Source organism: Ascidia mentula, chromosome 3 (assembly GCF_947561715.1).
Source record: "Ascidia mentula chromosome 3, kaAscMent1.1, whole genome shotgun sequence".
NCBI classification, from domain to species: Eukaryota; Metazoa; Chordata; class Ascidiacea; order Phlebobranchia; family Ascidiidae; genus Ascidia; species Ascidia mentula.
In genome coordinates this window covers 18031053-18056671 of record NC_138568.1, presented here as the reverse complement: position 1 = coordinate 18056671, position 25619 = coordinate 18031053, and the positions used below count along the sequence as shown (strand labels likewise).

The 25619-nt window shown below is 37.8% G+C and overlaps 4 protein-coding genes and 1 long non-coding RNA gene across 5 annotated transcripts; 2 read left to right on the top strand and 3 right to left on the bottom strand.

Moving 5' to 3' along the window:
• The first annotated feature begins 858 nt into the window (after nucleotides 1-858).
• Nucleotides 859-2504, top strand: LOC145895844 (uncharacterized). The gene is made up of 7 exons (XM_082984625.1): nucleotides 859-946; nucleotides 1097-1628; nucleotides 1686-1776; nucleotides 1856-2053; nucleotides 2121-2285; nucleotides 2375-2435; nucleotides 2482-2504. Exons 1-7 carry the CDS (start codon nucleotides 859-861, stop codon nucleotides 2502-2504), a joined length of 1158 nt encoding a protein of 385 aa, XP_082840751.1.
• On the top strand, nucleotides 2505-3134 carry LOC145895273 (uncharacterized). Its single transcript, XR_014401610.1, has 3 exons — nucleotides 2505-2549; nucleotides 2702-2802; nucleotides 2973-3134. It is a non-coding gene; the product is annotated as an uncharacterized LOC145895273 (long non-coding RNA).
• A 963-nt stretch (nucleotides 3135-4097) lies between these two features.
• Nucleotides 4098-4784, bottom strand: LOC145895843 (receptor-type guanylate cyclase gcy-28-like). Its single transcript, XM_082984624.1, has one exon. The coding sequence runs from the start codon at nucleotides 4782-4784 to the stop codon at nucleotides 4098-4100; it is 687 nt and encodes a 228-aa protein (XP_082840750.1).
• Nucleotides 4785-5791: 1007 nt separating this feature from the next.
• On the bottom strand, nucleotides 5792-6894 carry LOC145895271 (uncharacterized). The gene is made up of 4 exons (XM_082984049.1): nucleotides 6825-6894; nucleotides 6522-6688; nucleotides 6194-6329; nucleotides 5792-6099 (listed from the first exon to the last, which is right to left on the bottom strand). Exons 1-4 carry the CDS (start codon nucleotides 6892-6894, stop codon nucleotides 5792-5794), a joined length of 681 nt encoding a protein of 226 aa, XP_082840175.1.
• A 14410-nt stretch (nucleotides 6895-21304) lies between these two features.
• Nucleotides 21305-22404, bottom strand: LOC145895842 (uncharacterized). The gene is made up of 4 exons (XM_082984623.1): nucleotides 22335-22404; nucleotides 22032-22198; nucleotides 21707-21842; nucleotides 21305-21612 (listed from the first exon to the last, which is right to left on the bottom strand). Exons 1-4 carry the CDS (start codon nucleotides 22402-22404, stop codon nucleotides 21305-21307), a joined length of 681 nt encoding a protein of 226 aa, XP_082840749.1.
• Nucleotides 22405-25619: the final 3215 nt, after the last annotated feature.

The following is a 25619-nucleotide window of genomic DNA, read 5'->3' as shown; positions in this document are numbered from 1 at the left end:
TCGTTTTACGTCACAGAGTTTAAGCCAGACGTGGTTTGGTGGGTCAGGCCGCCCGCAAATACTCCGAAAACAAAGGTAAATCCGGGTAAAAGTTCTTACAGTTGTTTTCTGATCTTCTAGGCTTGCTTTACCTTTAGGTTTGCCAAGGATATCCGGATCTTGCTTTGAACTTTTCATGCGCTCGTAATTACAATATGTGTGGTTGGATTTTTTGTTGCCTAACAGCACAACAATGTTAAAGTTTTAACTTAGTTGTAAGTAGCTAAGGCGTAACTGCTAGGTCAGGTAATTACAACAAATTCAAACAAGAGTCGAACTGAAAATACACTGTAAAAAAACTTGGGTTGTATTCTGAAAGCAATTGGGTGTACTTTTGTGAAACCCAAACTACTTGCGTTCGAACACCCAAACGAAATGGGTAAACTTTTTTTTTCTGTGGAAAAACATTGGGTAAAGGAAAACCCAAAAGTATTTCACCTAAAATGTTTGGGTAATTTTATAAAACACCCAAACCAACATATTGTATTTAAATAATTTTTGACTATGGTAATTTTATGCATTGTCCAAACCACCATTTTGGGTTTGAAAATATTTGTCTATTGCTTGGGAAGTTTCATGCAAAGCCCAAACCAACATCTTTGGGTTTATTTTTTAAGTATTTTTTCCCGCGCAATGCACCTCGTGTTGTCGCTCAGACGGATTTAGTAACGCAACTCGTCATTCGTTGTGCATTTGCAAACAGTTTGTATGTGGCAATTTAAATTTTTCCTGTGTCCTCTAATCCTATTTCAGGGCGTGATTTAAGTGAGCTGAAAAAAATAATACTGCCTGCAACCTACAATGGTCTCTGTAAGTACAATGGAATTGGTTGAAGTTATTCGCCAGATACTAAAATCGGAAGATGTTGATTGCTTGGAATGTGAAACTGTGTGCAATGCCTTCAAAGGTTTGTTTTGTCAAGTATATATTGTAATCTAACGTTTTCCTATGCCTCAATTTTATTAAAACATATCTTGGTAAGGTAAATCATGCCCCAAGTATGTGAGTGAGATCAGTCAAGCAGTTGAAAGGGAAATGATACTTCTTATTTATGCAGATGCAAAAATTGACGGCCAAGCAATGACAATGATAAATAGCATTGATGTTTTTGCAAGGCTTTTGCCCAATGTACCATGTGGTTACATGATCAAGATATTTACAGCATTTAAGGCACAAATGAGTTTGGGGGATTATACTAGATCATTGTCTAGTGCTAACACGGAGTCAGCATCTTGCGCTGACACAGAGTCAGCATCTTGCCCTGACACAGAGTCAGCATCATGTGCTGACACAGAACCAATTTTTTCAAGTTCAGATGCAGAAGATGAAATGCCTTCAGACATAGATAAAGATAGCAATGGGCCCACAATACCTTATGAAGGCGCCAAATTTGATGAAAGCCTTGAGGAGTATTCAGATTGCAGTTTTGTGTCCAGTGACTCAGTGAAACCAATCCCAAAAATGTTTCCTATCGACTTATGTAACTTTGGCTATCATGCAAAAGAATTGCTTCGGACAGGAATAATAAGTGAAATGGGGAAAAGAGAAATAACTTCTGAATTGATCAGAGTAATGAGAGAGTTTGAAAGGTGTGTTGATGCAGTCAAATTTTACACTTAATAAAGCCCTTAATAAAATCTTTTCAGGCATCCTGGAAGAAAAATACGCCAAATGGCTGTCTTGGCACTTATACAACAGGGAAAAGCTTGTCTTACACTCAGTACAGATGAAGCGAAGGTCTGTGTACATTTAATGATATTTGGTTTAGTTTTAAAAAAACATGATGTATGGTTGTTAGAAGGTATTATTTGTACAGGTGTTTTGGCTAAGAAAAATAAGCCAGAAAATAAACAGCCAAATGAAGCAAGTGCGAAAATTGAAAAATGATAAGCCATTATCAAAAAGACAGAATAATAACAAAAGTGGAGTGGCAAACACACGTGCTGCAAAAAGAAGGAAAGTGAAACGTGTTTCCATTAGTACAGATAAATCCACCAACATTGAAAAGCAACAGGTAAATTTATGGACATTTCTATGCAAATTTTGTCCCAAGTATATGTATCAATCAAATTGTGGTTTAGATGCTTCAAACAGAATTTTCAAAAGCTCAAGTGCTCCGAAACCAAAAAGTTATCTCTGAGCTCATGACCGAAACATTTGAGTTTCGTAAGCAGTATATTTTGGAAGAAAATCCCACACCAAATTTGCTTAAAAAGGAATGGCCGGCTTTATTTTTGTATGATGAGGTAAAGTTGCATATTGTTTTTAATTAGTTTCACTACAGTATCATTGTCAAACTGATATGTTTTAAAAAAAAACATTTACAATTTTTCAGCTCATGAGAGAATTTTCAAGATGTGGAAGTTGGGAACAAACTGAAAAAGAGCTTGAAAGCAGTGCAAGGCCACTTTTTACCAAAATAATACAATATGCTCAAGCTAGGCCAAAGAAATCAATGTCCATAACTAAGGTTCTTCAACATCTACCTGTTGACGAGCCGTATCCCATTGGTGAGTTGCATAATATTTGAACAAATCTAAAGTTTAGAAACTGATTTTAATGTTGTTAAACCATTGATAAAAAATGTCTTTGTGTAAATATTATTGAAAAGTAAACAGTTTGTACAGTGGACACCAAAGTTATGATATGTGATTTGTTTAAGAAACTGTAATCATCATTGGGGTATGGTTACTATGTAACCTGTTACGCTGCAACACCAAAAAGGAATGTGGACCCGAAAAATACTTGATCGATCTTTGCCCGGTAAATCATATTTATATGTACATAATTAGCCTAGGGTTCTGATGAGATGGTAAATGATTAACCTGTTTGAAGTCGAATATTAATAAACATTCATTTTCCAAGGCTGAGATGTGTAATTGTAATTCAGATGTACTTGTAATTCATTTTTCTGCTATTACTTGTATTGACAGGCCAACACTACTCATCATGACATCTTCAATGAGATACCTGATCGTCTTCAGCCTTTTCTGGTAGTCTACGGATCAATTAATATCCCTAAGAAATATTTAATCTTCTGTGAGAAGGTGGCAACTTTAGAAGTGAAGTCATTGATCCAGGCAATCATTTCAATGTTTGCGTACTATTATGTGCTCAATTACGAATATTGTCCACATGTGCTACGTGCTTTGCAGTTTCTACAATTGTATTGGTTAAAGATGTATGTTCCTGGGGCTTATAGTAGTGTCAAGGAACTGGCAATGTCTTTAAACCTCATTTAGGCACTGTAAACTGTAATGTAACTACAAAGATTAAGGTAATTATTGCTTGATGTTTAAAAACTAAAACTAACGAGAGCTGAGACAGTGGTGCACACTGTTTCTACCTGCAAGATCTCATTACTGCATCTGGTGACTGTGGCGGACACAGTGCCTGCTGGTTAAAATGCTAGATTAGTGCTGCAGTCACCAGATGCACTGGTGAGACCCTACAGGTCGAAACAGTGTGCACTACTGTCTGCAGCTCTCATTGATTTTTATGGCTCTAGTATGTACTTGGACAATTTGATTTCAGCACCTGTACGATATACATTTGTGCTATGCCACAGCTTTTGCGTTTGTTGTGTTCATGTGAAATGCTGCAAATAAATTGCAGTCTATGATTATCACGTTTGCATTTTATATCCTCAATTACCAGGCAGGATGCAGTAACCCAAAAGTGGCATGATGTTTGGTTCTAGCAACCCAAAAAGTTCCTGTGGTGTAATGCATTAAGTCTAAGTACCCAAACTGAATTTTGGGTATTGAACAATAAAAACCCAAACTGTATTGTGGGTATTGAACACTAAAAACCCAAACTGTATTTTGGGTATTGAACACTAAAAACCCAAACTGTATTTTGGGTTTTTACAACCCAGTTAAGTTTATTAGGTTTCCCCACGAATGAACCCAACATGGTTTGTGGCAAACACTCAATATGTTTGGCCTCTAGACACCCAATTTTTTTTTCAGTGTATTTACCCCGTGAATAATAAAACAGTGAATACACACCATAGGTAATCATTGCGCAACAGAGAAGAAGGTCTGAACAAACTGATTTTAAATACCTCCTTTTGCTTCTGTAGTTTGGTTAACGACCACTGTGTTCAATGAGTACCATGGAATGTCCAACCCAATAGGCAAGTTTGTGGCAGAGGGACCTTTTGGGACAATCAGCCTCCTTTCAGTATCACCCAACACCTTCCACCAACTTTGAAATTCACGTTTGAGCTTTGCTACGGTGGGTCGTGCAGATGGAGCCATATTCATGCACTGTTCTGCTATATCCTTGATGGCAATATATAGTGTAGTCTTTTGGTTTAAGCAACAATTTATCATACTGCACACAATTATGCCAAAACTATATACGTCTTCCTTGTTAATTGTAGAAAATCTCGGGGTTTTGATAATTTTTGGTGCTGCCGAAAACTCCAAATTATTTTCATTCACGCAATTAGTTTTGGCACGCATGTTTTCAGTGACAAGGATCTTGTCGAGGGTCAAGCCACTATCTGTCAGTCGTTTGTAGCTGGTGAACTTATGTAGGTGGAATAATCCATCAACAACATCCGAAACTAAACTAAACAAGAGAATGTCGTCGATCTCAATCGAGTTATTTGAGATCAGTTGTTGAAGATTTCCCCTTGGAAAGTACTCCATGACAACTCCATGGGAAGATTTCCACTTGGCGTACCCGAGAACCCGGACAATATTATCGTGTTTGACTTGCTGCAAGACTCCAAGCATGTTATGCAACCTACAAAAGTTTGTTGTGTTTTTGTGAATTATTTGCTTGCACCCCGTTAAAGGTTATTCAACAAACAGATTTTATTGCTGTCGCATTTTCTGAATTTTGCGATGTCTGTTACTTGGAGTTTTCCAAATGATGTCATTGTTTTTTCCATTAGAAAATGATATTGTGCCTACGAAACCGTTATATATATCACCACGTAGTTGTCCTTATCACCACGTAGTTGTATGAAATGCATATATAAGACTTGCTTTTGGCTCAAGAAAATAATAGAACCCAAAGAAGATCAATTTTTTATTCATTTGTAATCCAAACAGCATCCTTTGGCAAAACAACCATCTGGTGATTACAATCGTATAGTAAAGGATATATATGGGTATTAAGTAGGCGGAATCCTGTTTTCAAGGCCCTCTGCATCAATGCACCTGGCGTCTGTTCCAACAACTTAAACTGATAAACCAGAGGAAGTCGACAGAAAAAGTCTGGGATAACTTTAAATCAATATTATGACATTGTTTGGTTGTCCACGAAAAACTATAAGAATAAGTTTTATGGCCATTGGTTTGTCGTTATCCTTCATCTGTAATGTTTATATGTCTGCAATAGCGTCTTATTTATTGGTCTTTTATTCTCCTCCTAAGTACTGTGTGGTATTGTATAATACAAAAAAACAAAATTGATTTTCGGTTACATGTGTCATTTATTTGCCAATTTTTCCTTTATAGTTGTTATGAAAATGATATAATGTAAGATATATCAGGAATGGTGTTCTCATTTCCACGCAGCAGTGGTCTGATTTAGTACGTTCTGAAACAAAAATCATGGAGTTACAAACAATAACAAAAAACTAAAAGAACCAATGTCCAATGTATTGTTTTTTTTTTCTTTATTTCTTTGTATTTCGTTCTAACGCGTAGTTGCTCTTTTTTCTCCCTTTTTTTTTTTTCTGATTTGTGCCAAGGTCGAATAGCTTGACACAACTTGCAGTCACAACAATTTTCACTTACGTGGTAACTTCAACGTCGATTCGATAAACTTGGTTTGCCCAACCCCCTCCCTTTCCAGAAGAAGGACAGGCGTGACTCGCATCATATTTATTGTACGTCTCAACTGCATCACGTGATCCGGCGCACCAACCACCGTTCTGCAACGCAATGATGTTGTATCCTCGGGAGTAGGCGGCTTGCACACATTTGGCGATCGCCTCGTTACGGCTTTCGTAAGGTCCGTCGAGAACTCGTTCCAATCCTTCAAGTGTGGGGATGGCGCGATTTGAGGTGTCCCGCCAACAACCCAATTCAGTAAGTTTCACTAGTGAACAAAATATCAGCGTAAATTTACTGACAAATTGCACAAACGTGCATTTACGAATAGCGAGAAGAAAAACCCTCAAAGCAAGACATACCTTGTGAAATTGTGGCGATTTCGTAAACTTGGTTTCCCCAACCTCCACCTTCTCCGTCAGTTGCGCAAGCTGTGCTTTTTCCGTACTTTCTGTATGTGTTTCTTGCTGTGGCAGAACTTGCACACCAACCTCCGTCCTATAAATTTCAATGGAACGAAAACTGATTTAGGTCCAAAATACGATGAGAATATGCAGTAAACTTCAGTAATTTTTTTCTGTGGGTTAAGACTGGCATCCGACGAACTATGTTTTTTAACGATTTTGTCATATAATATTTTCCAGTTTTGGAAAATGTTTAACCACTAATTGTTTTATATAGGAATTATACCTGGACAGCGAATACGTCGTCACCATTGTTGTGAGCGACTCTAGCACATTTTGCGATCGCATTTACTCTTGCTTTGTAATTTGCTCCATCAAGAATCGGATCTCCTTCTCTTGTAGGGATTGCTCTGTTTCCATTGTCTGCCCAACATCCGAGATTGTTGAGAGTAACTGAAAGAGAACAGACCTTCATTTCAACGAAATCTTGCCAACTACTCTTTTGCATGGACATTTACACTTAGTTCATTTACTTTAAGATTTTAAATTATAAATACGAAAATATTACAATTAGGAAAGTTGATCTTACCAGGATAATACTTGACAGCCTGAGTTGATACAACAAAGATGCACAAAAGAGCAAAAATCATCAAATTCATCTAAAAAAATCAAACTTAATTTCTAGATGATTTTGAAATATGACAATGTTAATGAAAAATTTACAAATCCAATTCTAGACATACCTTTGATTTGCTTGCTGTTGATAAAGCGTTCTTGTTATACAGTGTATCCGTTGAACAAGATGGTAATGATTTGCAAACGAGCCCACGCTCCTTTTATAAGGCGACCAGGCACTTCCTTTAACGATTCGATAGAGCTGGACTAAAACTGCATGACAAGTTAACACTTAGTTGACGATGACGTCACGACGTCGTTGGTCAGCAATTGTGATTTTCGTGTTTCTGCTGACCATGGAGTAAACAGCACAGGATTAAAGCTTAATGGCAAGCAATAATATGTCGTCAGTTTTGTTAAAAACAATCATCATAAATATTAATTTCCAAAAGAAGCCTTCTTACGTTTCTACACTTGTTTACGCAAACGATGAGAGAAGATTTTGTAACCTACATACTTGCTTTCTCATCGGCTGTTGTTGCTGAACGAGGCGAAAACTGAACAAAGAGTGAGTAGATGTATTATATTTGTACATTAGTTTCCAAAGTTCTAACCATCGATGTTCCTCAAGTCAAAAGTTTTTATACCTGAGAAGTAATGTCGCCTGGTGGATCGGGGCATTTTTGTATTGAAGACGCGTCCCTTCATGATGGGTTTGCGATCCTTTGTTTAAACTCCCCGTGAGTGTCTAAACCACGTCATAATCATGAATGTGATTAGCACGATATTTATTTCTATGTAAAGTCAACACAGCGAGCGTACTGAAACATCAACCCACTGAGCTGACTGCAGGATAGCTATAGATTTACACAGAAATACATATCGCGATACGGTGCTCGAATAACAGCCTGCCACGCACAACAGAAAATACCAAACAAGACATTTTCGCTGCCGGCCAGGCTTATGGCCCTGTATGTGCCACTGAATGCGTGTCAATGGTTCTATTGTTGCGGCCACTGTATACGAAATTACCAGCACGTACCACAGAGTCCTGTTTCAGTTAAGGGCCTATCTAAACAAATTTCGACATTAACTTCTTTTTATTATGATTGCGTGGAATTCAGACTTTGTCTCATAACTTTAGATTCGTCGAAGAATTTCTTATCATTCCTCCAGCCTTTTTCGAATGTTTCTGAATTTAAAACTGCAATTAGAAATATTAATCAAGTTTCGTTCGACCTCACAGAGTTTAGGCCAGACGTGGTTTAGTTGGTCAGGCTGCCCGCAACTACTCCAAAAACAAAGCCAAATGCCGGCAAAAGTTTCATGAATTTTGCGATGTCTGTTACCCGGAGTTTTCCAAGTAATGTCATTCTTTTTTACCATTAGAAAAAGATATTGTGCCTACGAAACCATTACCACGTTTTTTTTATAATTAGTGGTTTTAGATCGATCTTTCCTAATTCCTCAGTTAAATCCATAGGAAGCTATTTAAATCCGTAAAGGAATCTTGCACTACATCACGACTTTACTTCACTGAAGAATATTGCCACAAACACAAAGATGGAATCGACTCACCGCGTTTTATTTTATTTCAATTAAGATTTTTGATCTTCGGCGTTTGGAAATTTGATAAAAATGTGTTGTACCACTAATAGTTGCACGGACTGTCAACAGCAGCGTCAACATTTTCATTCATTCATGCAAAACCTCATAACCGGGAGTTTTCTGTCACTGGTCGTAAATTATATCATTAATATTATTTTGGTTTTTAATTGGGTTCTGCTCTTTTAACTCGAGTAAGCGAATCAGAATCAGTTCCTTATGCAATTATCACCACGTAGTTGTATTTATCAACAGCAATAGCGTTTAAAGTAATTAAACTAACAAATTTTGTCATAACATTAAAAATGCAGCACTGCAATTTTTATTATCAAAGCACCTTTGTATGTTTTGACTGAAATTGGTGAAAATTTAATGAAAAAAAATCAGACTACATGGGAGGAACTGGTAAACAAAAAAATTATACTGTACTGAAGGTAGTATATATCATTATTATGTTTGTGTTTATTTGCATTACATTATTTTCCTTGTCTATGTACAGTCATGCAAAAAAATTTAATTTACATATATAAGACTTGATTTTGGCACAAGAAAACAATAGAACACAAAGAAACTCATTTTTTTCTTTATTTATGATCCAAACAACATCCTTTGACAAAACACCCATCTGGTGATCACAATCGTATAGTAAAGGATATTTATGGGTATCAAAGTGGAGAAATCCTGTTTTCAAGGCCCTCTGCAATAATGCACCTGGTGACTGTTCCGCTTGTTTCCCGATGACCGTTGATGGGTCTTTTTTCAATGAGTGGTTTTTAACCTTTTCGGTGTCAAGGCCAAATTGTTTTCAAAGGTGCCTTTTCATGAAGATGACAAAGATACTTTATTGATAATAATGTAAGCCCTCTAATTCCTTCTATTCCTTGTTTATTGGCCAGGCAACACCCTAAACTGATAAACCAGAGTCGACTGAAAAAGTCTGGGATAACTTAAAATCAATATTATGACATTGGGTTTGCAGGCTTGGCAGCCCAGGCATTGCAGCCTAGCTGGATCAGCCAGCTCCTGGTATGGTTTGAACTCACGACCCTGGGCTAACCAGGCCCAACGCTCTACCAACTGAGCTACAGGAGCTCAGTGGTTTCACGGGGTATATTGTGGCCAAGGTACACTGGTGCGCAAGCGCACAACTTGCCAGGCAACCTTCACATGTGCGCAAGCGCACAACTTGCCAGGCGACCTTTACATATGCGTAGGGGATCTCTATCACCGTAATCAGTATGTGAAGGTTGCCTGGCAAAGTTGTGCGCTTGCGCACCAGTGTACCTTGGTCACAATATACCCCGTAAACCTACAAACCTAATGATCGCGATACGATAGCTGTGATCGCCAGGCAAGGACCTGCGCAGTGGGGCGATCCTGCCAATCATGCCATTGCATGAAATATTACTGCGTTATTATGACGTTGTTTGGTTGTCCACGAAAACTACAAGAATAAGTTTTATGGCCATTGGTTTGTCGCTATCTTTCATCTGTAATGTTTAAATGTCTGCAACAGCGTCTTATTTGTCGGTATTTAATCATCCTCCTAAGTACTGTGTGGTATTGCATAATACAAAAAAAAAATTGACTTTCGGTTACATGTGTCATTTATTTGCCAATTTTTCCTTTATAGTTGTTATGAAAATGATATAATGTAAGATATATCAGGAATGGTGTTCTCATTTCCATGCAGCAGTGGTCTGATTTAGTACGTTCTGAAACAAAAATCATGGAGTTACAAACAATAACAAAAAATTAAAAAAAGAAATGTCCGATGTATTGTAATTGTCTTTATTTCTTTGTATATTGTTCTTACGCTTAGTTTCTTTTTTTTCGCCCAATAAACATAATTTGATTTGTGCCAAGGTCGAATAACTTGACATATCTTGCAGTCACAACAACTTTCTCTTACGTGGTAACTTCAACGTCGATTCGATAAACTTGGTTTGCCCAACCCCCACCCTTTCCAGAAGCAGGGCAGGCGTGACTCTCATCATATTTATTGTACGTCTCCACTGCATCACGTGACCCGGCGCACCAACCACCGTCCTGCAACGCAATGATGTTGTATCCACGGGAGTAGGCGGCTTGCACACATTTGGCGATCGCCTCGTTACGGCTTTTATATGGTCCGTCGAGAACTCGTTCCAATCCTTCAAGTGTGGGGATGGCACGATTTGAGGTGTCCCGCCAACAACCCAATTCAGTAAGTTTCACTAGTGAACAAAATATCAGCGTAAATTTACTGACAAAGTGCTCACGGAAAACCCTTAAAGCAAGATATACCTTGTGAAAATGTGGCGATTTCGTAAACTTGGTTTCCCCAACCTCCACCTTCTCCGTCAGTTGCGCAAGCTGTGCTTTTTCCGTATTTTCTGTATGTGTTTCTTGCTGTGGCAGAACTTGCACACCAACCTCCGTTCTATAAATTTCAATGGAACGAAAACTGATTTAGGTCCAAAATACGATGAGAATATGCAGTAAACTTCAGTAATTATTTTCGGTGGGTTAAGACTAGCATCCGACGAACTTTTTTTAACGATTTTATCATATAACATTTACCAGTTTTGGAAAATGTTTAACCACTAATTGTTTTATATAAGAATTATACCTGGACAGCGAATACGTCATCGCCATTGTTGTGAGCGACTCTGGCACATTTTGCGATCGCATTCACTCTTGCTTTGTAATTTGCTCCACCAAGAATCGGATCTCCTTCTCTTGTAGGGATTGCTCTGTTTCCATTGTCTGCCCAACATCCGAGATCGTTGAGAGTAACTGAAAGAGAACAGACCTTCATTTAATGGAAATCTTGCCAACTACTGTTTTGCATGGACATTTACACTTAGTTCATTTACTTTAAGATTTTAAATTATTAACACAAAAATATTTAAATTAGGAAAGTTGACCTTACCAGGATAATACTTGACTGCCTGAGTTGATACGACAAAGATGCACAAAAGAGCAAAAATCATCAAATTCATCTAAAAAAATCAAACTGAACTTCTAGACGATTTTGAAATGTGACAATATTGATAACAAATTTACAAATCTAATTCTAGACATACCTTTGATTTGCTTGCTGTTGATAAAGCTTTCTTGTTATACAGTATATCCGTTGAACAAGATGGTAATGATTTGCAAAACGAGTCCACGCTCCTTTTATAAGGCGACCAGGCACTTCTTTCAACGATGCGATAGAGCTGGACTAAAACTGCATGACAAGTTAACACTTAGTTGTCGATGACGTCACGACGTCGTTGATCAGCAATTGTGATTTTCGTGTTTCTGCTGACCATGGAATAAAGAGCATAGGATTAAAGCTCAATGGCAAGCAATAATGAGTCGTTAGTTTTCTTGAGAACAATCAGCATAAATATTAATTTTCAAAAGAAGCCTTCTTACGTTTGTACACTTGTTTACGCAAACGATGAGAGAAGATCTCGAAGCCTACATACTTGCTTTCTTATCGGCTGTTGTTGATGAACGAGGCGAAAACTGAACAAAGAGTGAGTATATGTATTATATTTATACATTAGTTTCCAATGTCCTAACCATCGATGTTCATCAATCAAAAAAACTTATACCTTGGAAGTAATGTCGCCTGGTGGATCGGGGCATCTTTTGTGTTGAAGATGCGTACTCTCATGATGGGTTTGTGATCCTTGGTTCACTTCCCGTGAGGATCTAAACATCATAGTCATGAATATGATTAGCACAAAACATATTTCTATGTAAAATCAACACAGCGAGCGCACTGAACCAACCCACTGAGCTGTCAGCAAGATAGCTGTGGATTTACATACAAATGTATATCGTGATACAGTGCGCGATCAACAGCCTGTCACGCACAACAGAAAATACCAAACAAGACATTTTCGCTGCCCGCCAGGTTTATGGCCCTGGACTTGCCACTGAATGCGGGTCAATGATTCTACTGTTGCGGCCAATGTATACGAGATTATTAGTACGTACCACAGAGTCGTGTTTCATTTAACGGCCAATCTAAACAAATTCAGACTTTGTGTCATACCATTAGATTCGTCGAAGAATTTCTTATCTTTCCCTCAGGCTTTTTCGGATATTTCTGAATTTAAAATTGCAGCAACACAAATCATTTTAGGAAAATACGCTTAGATTTTTTTACTTGTACAAAAAGACACGTAACCGCATACAGTACCGAAATAAACGTTTGCAGGAGCACTTTTTTTAGTATTTATGTCCGGGGACGGGTCAGTTTGATCATCTGTGTTACCTGAAGAAACAGTAATAATATAGTTTCTAGTATTTCCGTTTTTATGGATATCGTTTCTGTTAAAATCTGTAACTGAGATTTCAGCATTGCACAAAATACTGTAGGTGATAATGTCATTGTTACTGTAACTGAATCAAAGTCAAGACACACACTAGACAAGACTCTAGAAAATGTTGCTTCTGGCAAGGTTTTAATTAATTACGCTGGGCACTCTGGACCAACTTCTTATATACTAAGCTACATAGACCTGTGTGCAGATATACAGTGGACAAGACACACCGGTAACTATTAGACCGCCAATGAAACGTTTGTAATGTTGCAGCCACATTACGAAACCGTAAGTCCAAAAAATTTTGAATGATTACCGGATGAATAAAGTACTTTAGGTATCGTATTTTCCTCCAATTTGATGTCTGAATACGTTTCCTTTTTTTAGGCGTTGATGTAGGTGAAGTTGCTGCATTTTCAACAAAAAAACAGCAATTGGACACAAGATTATAAACATTTGAAGTAATCGGGTCATGTGGGTGAGTTATTATGAATGCGTCAGTGATGGTTAGTAAAGGTACCACAAAGTGGAAATCTGTGTTCCCAGTGAGTATAAAAATGAGCGCAGTGCCACAATCAACAGCTGCACTGATGAGACCTTCCAGGTCGAGACATTGGGTATACCCAGTCTGCATATCTCAATAATTATTATGATTCTTTTGCACGTATATGATGGTAATTCTTTCACAAAAAAAGCTTCGGAAATAAAAATACTAATCATGTTTCGTTTTACGTCACAGAGTTTAAGCCAGACGTGGTTTGGTGGGTCAGGCCGCCCGCAAATACTCCGAAAACAAAGGTAAATCCGGGTAAAAGTTCTTACAGTTGTTTTCTGATCTTCTAGGCTTGCTTTACCTTTAGGTTTGCCAAGGATATCCGGATCTTGCTTTGAACTTTTCATGCGCTCGTAATTACAAAATGTGTGGTTGGATTTTTTGTTGCCTAACAGCACAACAATGTTAAAGTTTTAACTTAGTTGTAAGGAGCTAAGGCGTAACTGCTAGGTCAGGTGATTACAACAAATTCAAACAGGAGTCGAACTGAAAATATTTACCCCGTGAATAATAAAATAGTGAATACACACCATAGGTAATCATTGCGCAACAGAGAAGAAGGTCTGAACAAACAGATTTTAAATACCTCCTTTTGCTTCTGTAGTTTGGTTAATGACCACTGTGTTCAATGAGTACCATGGAATGTCCAACCCAAGAGGCAAGTTTGTGGCAGAGGGACCTTTTTGAGCATTCAGCCTCGTTTCAGTATCACCCAAAACCTTCCACCAACTTCAAAATTCACGTTTGAGCTTTGCTACGGTGGGTCGTGCTGATGGAACCATATCCATGCACTGTTCTGCTATATCCTTGATGACAATATGCAGGGTAGTCCTTTGGTTAAGTCAACATTTCACCATACTATATACGTCTTCCTTGTTAATTGTAGAAAATCTCGGGGTTTTGATAATTTTCGGTGCTGCCGAAAACTCCAAATTATTTGCATTCACGCAATTAATTTTGGCACGCATGTTTTCAGTGACAAGGATCTTGTCGAGGGCCAAGCAACTATCTGTCATTCGTTTGTAGCTGGTGAACTTATGTAGGTGGAATAATCCATCAACAACATCCGAAACTAAACTAAACAAGAGAATGTTGTCGATCTCAATCGAGTTATTTGAGATCAGTTGTTGAAGATTTCCCCTTGGAAAGTACTCCATGACAACTCCAAGGAAAGATTTCCACTTGGCGTACCCGAGAACCCGGACAATATTATCGTATTCGATTTTCTGCAAGACTCCAAGCATGCTGTGCAACCTACAAAACTTTGTTGTATTTTTGAGTATTGTTTACTTGCACCCCGTTAAAGGTTATTCAACAATCAGATTTTTTGTTGCTGTCGCATTTCATGAATTTTGCAATGTCTGTTACCCGGAGCTTTCCAAGTGATGTCATTGTTTTTTCCATTAGAAAATGATATTGTGCCTACGAAACCGTTACTACGTTATTTTTATAATTACTGGTTTTAGATTGATCTTTCCTAATGCCTCAGTTAAACCCATTGGAAGCTATTTAAATCCGTAAAGGAATATTGCACTACATCATGACTTTGCTTCACTGAAGAATATTGCCGCAAACACAAAGATGGAATCGACTCACCGAGTTTCGTTTTGTTTCAATTCAGATTTTTACTCTTCGATGTTTAGAAATTTGCTAAAAATGCGTTGTGCCAGTATTAGTTGCACGGACTATCAACAGAACATTCTTATTCATTCATGCCAAACGTCATAACCGGGAGTTTTCTGCCACTGCTTGTAAATTCAATGATTAATATTATTATGGTTTTTGATTGGGTTCTGCACTTTTAGCTCGAGTAAGCGAATCGGAATAAGTTCCTTATGCAATTATCACCACGTAGTCGTACTTATCACCAGCAATTGCGTTTATCGTAATTAAGACAACAAATTTTGCCTTAACATTAAAAAATGCGACACTGCAATTTTTCTTATCAAAGCACCTTTGTGTGTTTTGACCGAAATTGGTGAAAATTAATTGAAAAAGAAAGCAGAATACAAGGGAGGAACTGGTAAATAAAAAATTGTACTGTACTGGAGGTAGTGTATATCATTATTATGTTTGTGTTTATTTGTATTACATTATTTTCTTTGTCTATGTGCAGTTATGCATAAAACTTTAAAATGCACATATAAGACTTGATTTTGGCACAAGAAAACACTAGAACCCAAAGAAAATCAATTTTCTGTTTATTTATAATCAAAACAACATTCTTTGACAAAACAACCATCTGGTAATCACAATCGTATAGTATAGGATATTTATGGGTATGAAAGTAGAGACATCCTGTTTTCAAGGCCCTTTGCAATAATGCACCTGGCGAATGTTTCGCTTGTTTCCCAATAACCGTTAATGGGTCGTTTTTCAAGCAGTGGTTTTGAACCTTTTGGGTTTCAAAGTCAAATTGGAAACTTTAAGTTTAAAAATTTGTTTTCTGACGTTAAAGAAATAAAATTTGTTTTTTAATCTGGCCCCGCATTTTATATCCTGATCTTGAATGACACATAAAAACGGGGCTTGGGTGACGCATGCGACTCTGATAGTCGTGGTTGAGTACGACTGCATTTCTAAGGTGTTTTTGTTTCAAAAAGATGACAAAGATATTTTATTGACAATAATGTAAGCCCTCTTATTCCTTCTATTCCTTGTTTAATGGCCAGGCAACAACCTAAACTGTTAAAACAGAGCAAGTCGACTGAAAAAGTCTGGGATAACCTCAAATCAATATTATGACATTGTTTAGTTGTCCACGAACAACTATGAGAATAAGTTTTCTGGCCATTGGTTTGTCGCTATCCTTCATCTGTAATGTTTAAATGTCTGCAATAGCGTCTTATTTGTCGGTATTTAATCATCCTCCTAAGTACTGTGTGGTATTGTATAATACAAAAAAAACAAAATTGACTTTCGGTTACATGTGTCATTTATTTGCCAATTTTTCCTTTATAGTTGTAATGAAAATGATATAATGTAAGATATATCAGGAATGGTGTTCTCATTTCCATGCAGCAGTGGTCTGATTTAGTACGTTCTGAAACAAAAATCATGGAGTTACAAACAATAACAAAAAATTAAAAGAACCAATGTCCAATGTATTGTTTTTTATTCTTTGTTTCTTTATATATTGTTCTTACGCGTAGTTGCTTTTTTTTCGCCCAATAAACATGATTTGATTTGTGCCAAGATCGAATAGCTTGACACATCTTGCAGTCACAACAACTTCCACTTACGTGGTAACTTCAACGTCGATTCGATAAACTTGGTTTGCCCAACCCCCACCCTTTCCAGAAGCAGGGCAGGCGTGACTCTCATCATATTTCTTGTACGTCTCCACTGCGTCACGTGATCCGGCGCACCAACCACCATCCTGCAACGCAATGATGTTGTATCCACGGGAGTAGGCGGCTTGCACACATTTGGCGATCGCCTCGTTACGGCTTTTATATGGTCCGTCGAGAACTCGTTCCAATCCTTCAAGTGTGGGGATGGCGCGATTTGAGGTGTCCCGCCAACAACCCAATTCAGTAAGTTTCACTAGTGAACAAAATATCAGCGTAAATTTACTGACAAAGTGCTCAAACGTGCATTTACGGATAGCGAACGGAAAACCCTTAAAGCAAGACATACCTTGTGAAATTGTGGCGATTTCGTAAACTTGGTTTCCCCGAACTCCACCTTCTCCGTCAGTTGCGCAAGCTGTGCTTTTTCCGTATTTTCTATATGTGTTTCTTGCTGTGGCAGAACTTGCACACCAACCTCCGTTCTATAAATTTCAATGGAACGAAAACTGATTTAGGTCCAAAATACGATGTGAATATGCAGTAAACTTCAGTAATTATTTTCTGTGGGTTAAGACTAGCATCCGACGAACTTTTTTTAACGATTTTATCATATAACATTTACCAGTTTTGAAAAATGTTTAACCACTAATTGTTTTATATAGGAATTATACCTGGACAGCGAATACGTCATCACCATTGTTGTGAGCGACTCTGGCACATTTTGCGATCGCATTCACTCTTGCTTTGTAATTTGCTCCATCAAGAATCGGATCTCCTTCTCTTGTAGGGATTGCTCTGTTTCCATTGTCTGCCCAACATCCGAGATTGTTGAGAGTAACTGAAAGAGAACAGACCTTCATTTAATGGAAATCTTGCCAACTACTGTTTTGCATGGACATTTACACTTAGTTCATTTACTTTAAGATTTTAAATTATAAATACAAAAATATTTTAATTAGGAAAGTTGATCTTACCAGGATAATACTTGACAGCCTGAGTTGATACAACAAAGATGCACAAAAGAGCAAAAATCATCAAATTCATCTAAAAAATTCAAACTTAATTTCTAGACGATTTTGAAATATGACAATGTTAATGAAAAATTTAGAAATCCAATTCTTGACATACCTTTGATTTGCTTGCTGTTGATAAAGCGTTCTTGTTATACAGTGTATCCGTTGAGCAAGATGGTAATGATTTGCAAACGAGCCCACGCTCCTTTTATAAGGCGACCAGGCACTTCCTTTAACGATTCGATAGAGCTGGACTAAAACTGCATGACAAGTTAACACTTAGTTGACGATGACTTCACGACGTCGTTGGTCAGCAATTGTGATTTTCGTGTTTCTGCTGACCATGGAGTAAACAGCATAGGATTAAAGCTTAATGGCAAGCAATAATGTGTCGTCAGTTTTGTTAAAAACAATCATCATAAATATTAATTTCCAAAAGAAGCCTTCTTACGTTTCTACACTTGTTTACCAGACGATGAGAGAAGATTTTGTAACCTACATACTTGCTTTCTTATCGGCTGTTGTTGCTGAACGAGGCGAAAACTGAACAAAGAGTGAGTACATGTATTATATGTATACAGTAGTTTCCAATGTTCTAACCATCGATGTTCATCAATCAAAAAAACTTATACCTTGGAAGTAATGTCGCCTGGTGGATCGGGGCATCTTTTGTGTTGAAGATGCGTACTCTCGTGATGGGTTTGTGATCCTTGGTTCACTTCCCGTGAGGATCTAAACATCATAGTCATGAATATGATTAGCACAAAACATATTTCTATGTAAAATCAACACAGCGAGCGCACTGAACCAACCCACTGAGCTGTCAGCAAGATAGCTGTGGATTTACATACAAATGTATATCGTGATACAGTGCGCGATCAACAGCCTGTCACGCACAACAGAAAATACCAAACAAGACATTTTCGCTGCCCGCCAGGTTTATGGCCCTGGACTTGCCACTGAATGCGGGTCAATGGTTCTACTGTTGCGGCCAATGTATACGAAATTATTAGTACGTACCACAGAGTCGTGTTTCATTTAACGGCCTATCTAAACAAATTCAGACTTTGTGTCATACCATTAGATTCGTCGAAGAATTTCTTATCTTTCCCTCAGGCTTTTTCGGATATTTCTGAATTTAAAATTGCAGCAACACAAATCATTTTGGGAAAATACGCTTAGATTTTTTTACTTGCACAAAAAGACACGTAACCGCATACAGTACCGAAATAAACGTTTGCAGGAGCACTTTTTTTAGTATTTATGTCCGGGGACGGGTCAGTTTGATCATCTGTGTTACCTGAAGAAACAGTAATAATATAGTTTCTAGTATTTCCGTTTTTATGGATATCGTTTTTGTTAAAATCTGTAACTGAGATTTCAGCATTGCACAAAATACTGTAGGTGATAATGTCATTGTTACTGTAACTGAATCAAAGTCAAGACACACACTAGACAAGACTCTAGAAAATCTTGCTTCTGGCAAGGTTTTAATTAATTACGCTGGGCACTCTGGACCAACTTCTTATATACTAAGCTACATAGACCTGTGTGCAGATATACAGTGGACAAGACACACCGGTAACTATTAGACCGCCAATGAAACGTTTGTAATGTTGCAGCCACATTACGAAACCGTAAGTCCAAAAAATTTTGAATGATTACCGGATGAATAAAGTACTTTAGGTATCGTATTTTCCTCCAATTTGATGTCTGAATACGTTTCCTTTTTTTAGGCGTTGATGTAGGTGAAGTTGCTGCATTTTCAACAAAAAAACAGCAATTGGACACAAGATTATAAACATTTGAAGTAATCGGGTCATGTGGGTGAGTTATTATGAATGCGTCAGTGATGGTTAGTAAAGGTACCACAAAGTGGAAATCTGTGTTCCCAGTGAGTATAAAAATGAGCGCAGTGCCACAATCAACAGCTGCACTGATGAGACCTTCCAGGTCGAGACAGTGGGTATACCCAGTCTGCATATCTCAATAATTATTATGATTCTTTTGCACGTATATGATGGTAATTCTTTCACAAAAAAAGCTTCGGAAATAAAAATACTAATCATGTTTCGTTTTACGTCACAGAGTTTAAGCCAGACGTGGTTTGGTGGGTCAGGCCGCCCGCAACTACTCCGAAAACAAAGCTAAATCCCGGTAAAAGTTCTTACAGTTGTTTTCTGATCTTCTAGGCTTGCTTTACCTTTAGGTTTGCCAAGGATATCCGGATCTTGCTTTGAACTTTTCATGCGCTCGTAATTACAAAATGTGTGGTTGGATTTTTTGTTGCCTAACAGCACAACAATGTTAAAGTTTTAACTTAGTTGTAAGTAGCTAAGGCGTAACTGCTAGGTCAGGTAATTACAACAAATTCAAACAAGATTCGAACTGAAAATATTTACCTCGTGAATAATAAAACAGTGAATACACACCATAGGTAATCATTGCGCAACAGAGAAGAAGGTCTGAACAAACAGATTTTAAATACCCCCTTTTGCTTCTGTAGTTTGGTTAATGACCACTGTGTTCAATGAGTACCATGGAATGTCCAACCAAAGAGGCAAGTTTGTAGTAGAGGGACCTTTTTGAGCATTCAGTCTCGTTTCAGTATCACCCAAAACCTTCCACCAACTTTTCAATTCACGTTTGAGCTTTGCTACGGTGGGTCGTGCTGATGGAACCATATTCATGCACTGTTCTGCTATATCCTTGATGACAATATGCAGGGTAGTCCTTTGGTTAAGTCGACATTAAACTGTTTTAAAGGCCCTCTGCAATAATGGACCTGGCGACTGTTCCGCTTGTTTCCCAATAAGCGTTGATGGGCCTTTTTTAAGCAGTGATTTTTAATCTTTTTGGTTTCAAGCCAAATTGGAGACTTCAAAAATTTGTTTTCTGACGTCAAAGAAATAAAATTTGTTTTTTAATCTGGCCCCGCATTTTATTTCCTGATCTTGAATGACACATAAAAACGGGGCTTGGGTGACGCATGCGACTCTGATAGTCGTGGTTGAGTACGACTGCATTTCTAAGGTGTTTTTGTTTCAAAAAGATGACAAAGATATTTTATTGACAATAATGTAAGCCCTCTTATTCCTTCTATTCCTTGTTTAATGGCCAGGCAACAACCTAAACTGTTAAAACAAAGCAAGTCGACTGAAAAAGTCTGGGATAACTTAAAATCAATATTATGACATTGTTTAGTTGTCCACGAACAACTATGAGAATAAGTTTTATGGCCATTGGTTTGTCGCTATCCTTCATCTGTAATGTTTAAATGTCTGCAATAGCGTCTTATTTGTTGGTATTTAATCATCCTCCTAAGTACTGTGTGGTATTGCATAATACAAAAAAAAACAAAATTGACTTTCGGTTACATGTGTCATTTATTTGCCAATTTTTCCTTTATAGTTGTTATGAAAATGATATAATGTAAGATATATCAGGAATGGTGTTCTCATTTCCATGCAGCAGTGGTCTGATTTAGTACGTTCTGAAACAAAAATCATGGGGTTACAAATAATAACAAAAAACTAAAAAAAGAAATGTCCGATGTATTGTAATTGTCTTTATTTCTTTGTATATTGTTCTTACGCTTAGTTGATTTTTTTTCGCCCAATAAACATAATTTGATTTGTGCCAAGGTCGAATAACTTGACATATCTTGCAGTCACCACAACTTTCTCTTACGTGGTAACTTCAACGTCGATTCGATAAACTTGGTTTGCCCAACCCCCACCCTTTCCAGAAGCAGGGCAGGCGTGACTCTCATCATATTTCTTGTAAGTCTCCACTGCATCACGTGATCCGGCGCACCAACCACCGTCCTGCAACGCAATGATGTTGTATCCACGGGAGTAGGCGGCTTGCACACATTTGGCGATCGCCTCGTTACGGCTTTTATATGGTCCGTCGAGAACTCGTTCCAATCCTTCAAGTGTGGGGATGGCACGATCTGAGGTGTCCCGCCAACAACCCAATTCAGTAAGTTTCACTAGTGAACAAAATATCAGCGTAAATTTACTGACAAATTACACAAACGTGCATTTACGGATAGCGAGAAGAAAAACCCTCAAAGCAAGACATACCTTGTGAAATTGTGGCGATTTCGTAAACTTGGTTTCCCCAACCTCCACCTTCTCCGTCAGTTGCGCAAGCTGTGCTTTTTCCGTACTTTCTGTATGTGTTTCTTGCTGTGGCAGAACTTGCACACCAACCTCCGTTCTATTAATTTCAATGGAACGAAAACTGATTTAGGTCCAAAATACGATGAGAATATGCAGTAAACTTCAGTAATTATTTTCGGTGGGTTAAGACTAGCACCCGACGAACTTTTTTTAACGATTTTATCATATAACATTTACCAGTTTTGGAAAATGTTTAACCACTAATTGTTTTATATAGGAATTATACCTGGACAGCGAATACGTCATCGCCATTGTTGTGAGCGACTCTGGCACATTTTGCGATCGCATTCACTCTTGCTTGGTAACTTGCTCCATCAAGAATCGGATCTCCTTCTCTTGTAGGGATTGCTCTATTTCCATTGTCCGCCCAACATCCGAGATTGTTGAGAGTAACTGAAAGAGAACAAACCTTCATTTAATGGAAATCTTGCCAACTACTGTTTTGCATGGACATTTCCACTTAGTTCATTTACTTCAAGATTTTAAATTATCAACACAAAAAAATTTCAATTAGGAAAGTTGATCTTACCAGGATAATACTTGACAGCCTGAGTTGATACGACAAAGATGCACAAAAGAGCAAAAATCATTAAATTCATCTAAAAACATCAAACTTAATTTCTAGACGAAGTTGAAATATGACAATGTTGATCAAAAACTTACAAATCTAAATCTAGACATACCTTTGATTTGCTTGCTGTTGATAAAGCTTTCTTGTTATACAGTATATCCGTGGAACAAGATGGTAATGATTTGCAAAACGAGCCCACGCTCCTTTTATAAGGCGACCAGGCACTTCCTTCAACGATTCGATAGAGCTGGATTAAAACTGCAAGACAAGTTAACACTTAGTTGACGATGACGTCACGACGTCGTTGGTCAGCAATTGTGATTTTCGTGTTTCTGCTGACCATGAAGTAAACAGCATAGGATTAAAGCTTAATGGCAAGCAATAATGTTTCGTCAGTTTTGTTAAAACAATCATCATAAATATTAATTTCCAAAAAGAAGCCTTCTTACGTTTCTACACTTGTTTACGCAAACGATGAGAGAAGATTTTGTAACCTACATACTTGCTTTCTTATCGGCTGTTGTTGCTGAACGAGGCGAAAACTGAACAAAGTGTGAGTACATGTATTATATTTATACATTAGTTTCCAATGTTCTAACCATCGATGTTCATCAAGTCAAAAGTTTTTATACCTGAGAAGTAATGTCGCCTGGTGGATCGGGGCATTTTTGTATTGAAGATGCGTCCCCTCATGATGGGTTTGTGATCCTTTGTTTAAACTCGCCGTGAGTGTCTAAACCACGTCATAATCATGAATGTGATTAGCACGATATTTATTTCTATGTAAAGTCAACACAGCGAGCGTACTGAAACATCAACCCACTGAGCTGACTGCAGGATAGCTATAGATTTACACAGAAATACATATCGCGATACGGTGCTCGAATAACAGCCTGCCACGCACAACAGAAAATACCAAACAAGACATTTTCGCTGCCGGCCAGGCTTATGGCCCTGTATGTGCCACTGAATGCGTGTCAATGGTTCTATTGTTGCGGCCACTGTATACGAAATTACCAGCACGTACCACAGAGTCCTGTTTCAGTTAAGGGCCTATCTAAACAAATTTCGACATTAACTTCTTTTTATTATGATTGCGTGGAATTCAGACTTTGTCTCATAACTTTAGATTCGTCGAAGAATTTCTTGTCATTCCTCCAGCCTTTTTCGAATGTTTCTGAATTTAAAACTCCAATTAGAAATATTAATCAAGTTTCGTTCGACCTCACAGAGTTTAGGCCAGACGTGGTTTAGTTGGTCAGGCTGCCCGCAACTACTCCAAAAACAAAGCCAAATGCCGGTAAAAGTTTCATGAATTTTGCGATGTCTGTTACCCGGAGTTTTCCAAGTAATGTCATTCTTTTTTTCCATTAGAAAAAGATATTGTGCCTACGAAACCATTACCACGTTTTTTTTTATAATTAGTGGTTTTAGATCGATCTTTCCTAATTCCTCAGTTAAATCCATTGGAAGCTATTTAAATCCGTAAAGGAATCTTGCACTACATCACGACTTTACTTCACTGAAGAATATTGCCACAAACACAAAGATGGAATCGACTCACCGAGTTTTATTTTATTTCAATTAAGATTTTTGATCTTCGGCGTTTGGAAATTTGATAAAAATGTGTTGTACCAGTAATAGTTGCACGGACTGTCAACAGCAGCGTCAACATTCTCATTCATTGATACAAAACCTCATAACCGGGAGTTTTCTGTCACTGGTCGTAAATTATATCATTAATATTATTTTGGTTTTTGATTGGGTTCTGCTCTTTTAACTCGAGTAAGCGAATCAGAATCAGTTCCTTATGCAATTATCACCACGTAGTTGTATTTATCAACAGCAATAGCGTTTAAAGTAATTAAACTAACAAATTTTGTCATAACATTAAAAATGCAGCACTGCAATTTTTATTATCAAAGCACCTTTGTATGTTTTGACTGAAATTGGTGAAAATTTAATGAAAAAAAATCAGACTACATGGGAGGAACTGGTAAACAAAAAAATTATACTGTACTGAAGGTAGTATATATTATTGTTATGTTTGTGTTTATTTGCATTACATTATTTTCCTTGTCTATGTACAGTCATGCATAAAATTTTAATTTACATATATAAGACTTGATTTTGGCACAAGAAAACAATTGAACACAAAGAAAATCATTTTTTGCTTTATTTATGATCCAAACAACATCCTTTGACAAATCAACCATCTGGTGATCACAATCGTATAGTAAAGGATATTTATGGGTATCAAAGTGGAGAAATCCTGTTTTCAAGGCCCTCTGCAATAATGCACCTGGTGACTGTTCCGCTTGTTTCCCGATGACCGTTGATGGGTCTTTTTTCAATGAGTGGTTTTTAACCCTTTCGGTGTCAAAGCCAAATGGATTTTAAAGGTGCCTTTTCATGAAAATGGCAAAGATACTTTATTGATAATAATGTAAGCCCTCTAATTCCTTCTATTCCTTGTTTATTGGCCAGGCAACAACCTAAACTGATAAACCAGAGACGACTGAAAAAGTCAGGGATAACTTAAAATCAATATTATGACATTGGGTTTGCAGGCTTGGCAGCCCAGGCATTGCAGCCTAGCTGGATCAGCCAGCTCCTGGTGAGGTTTGAACTCACGACCCTGGGCTAACCAGGCCCGACGGTCTACCAACTGAGCTACAGGAGCTCAGTGGTTTCACGGGGTATATTGTGGCCAAGGCACACTGGTGCGCAAGCGCACAACTTGCCAGGCAACTTCACATGTGCGCAAGCGCACAACTTGCCAGGCGACCGTTACATATACGTAGGGGATCTGTATCACCGTAATCAGTATGTGAAGGTTGCCTGGCAAGTTATGCGCTTACGCACCAGTGTACCTTGGTCACAATATACCCCGTAAACCTGCAAACCTAATGATCGCGATACGATAGCTGTGATCGCCAGGCAAGGACCTGCGCAGTGGGGCGATCCTGCCAATCATGCCATTGCATGAAATATTACTGCGTTATTATGACGTTGTTTGGTTGTCCACGAAAACTATGCAAGAATAAGTTTTATGGCCATTGGTTTGTCGTTATCTTTCATCTGTAATGTTTAAATGTCTGCAACAGCGTCTTATTTATTGGTATTTAATTCTCCTCCTAAGTACTGAGTGGTATTGTATAATACAAAAAAAACAAAATTGATTTTCGGTTACATGTGTCATTTATTTGACAAATTTTCCTTTATAATTGTTATAAACATGAT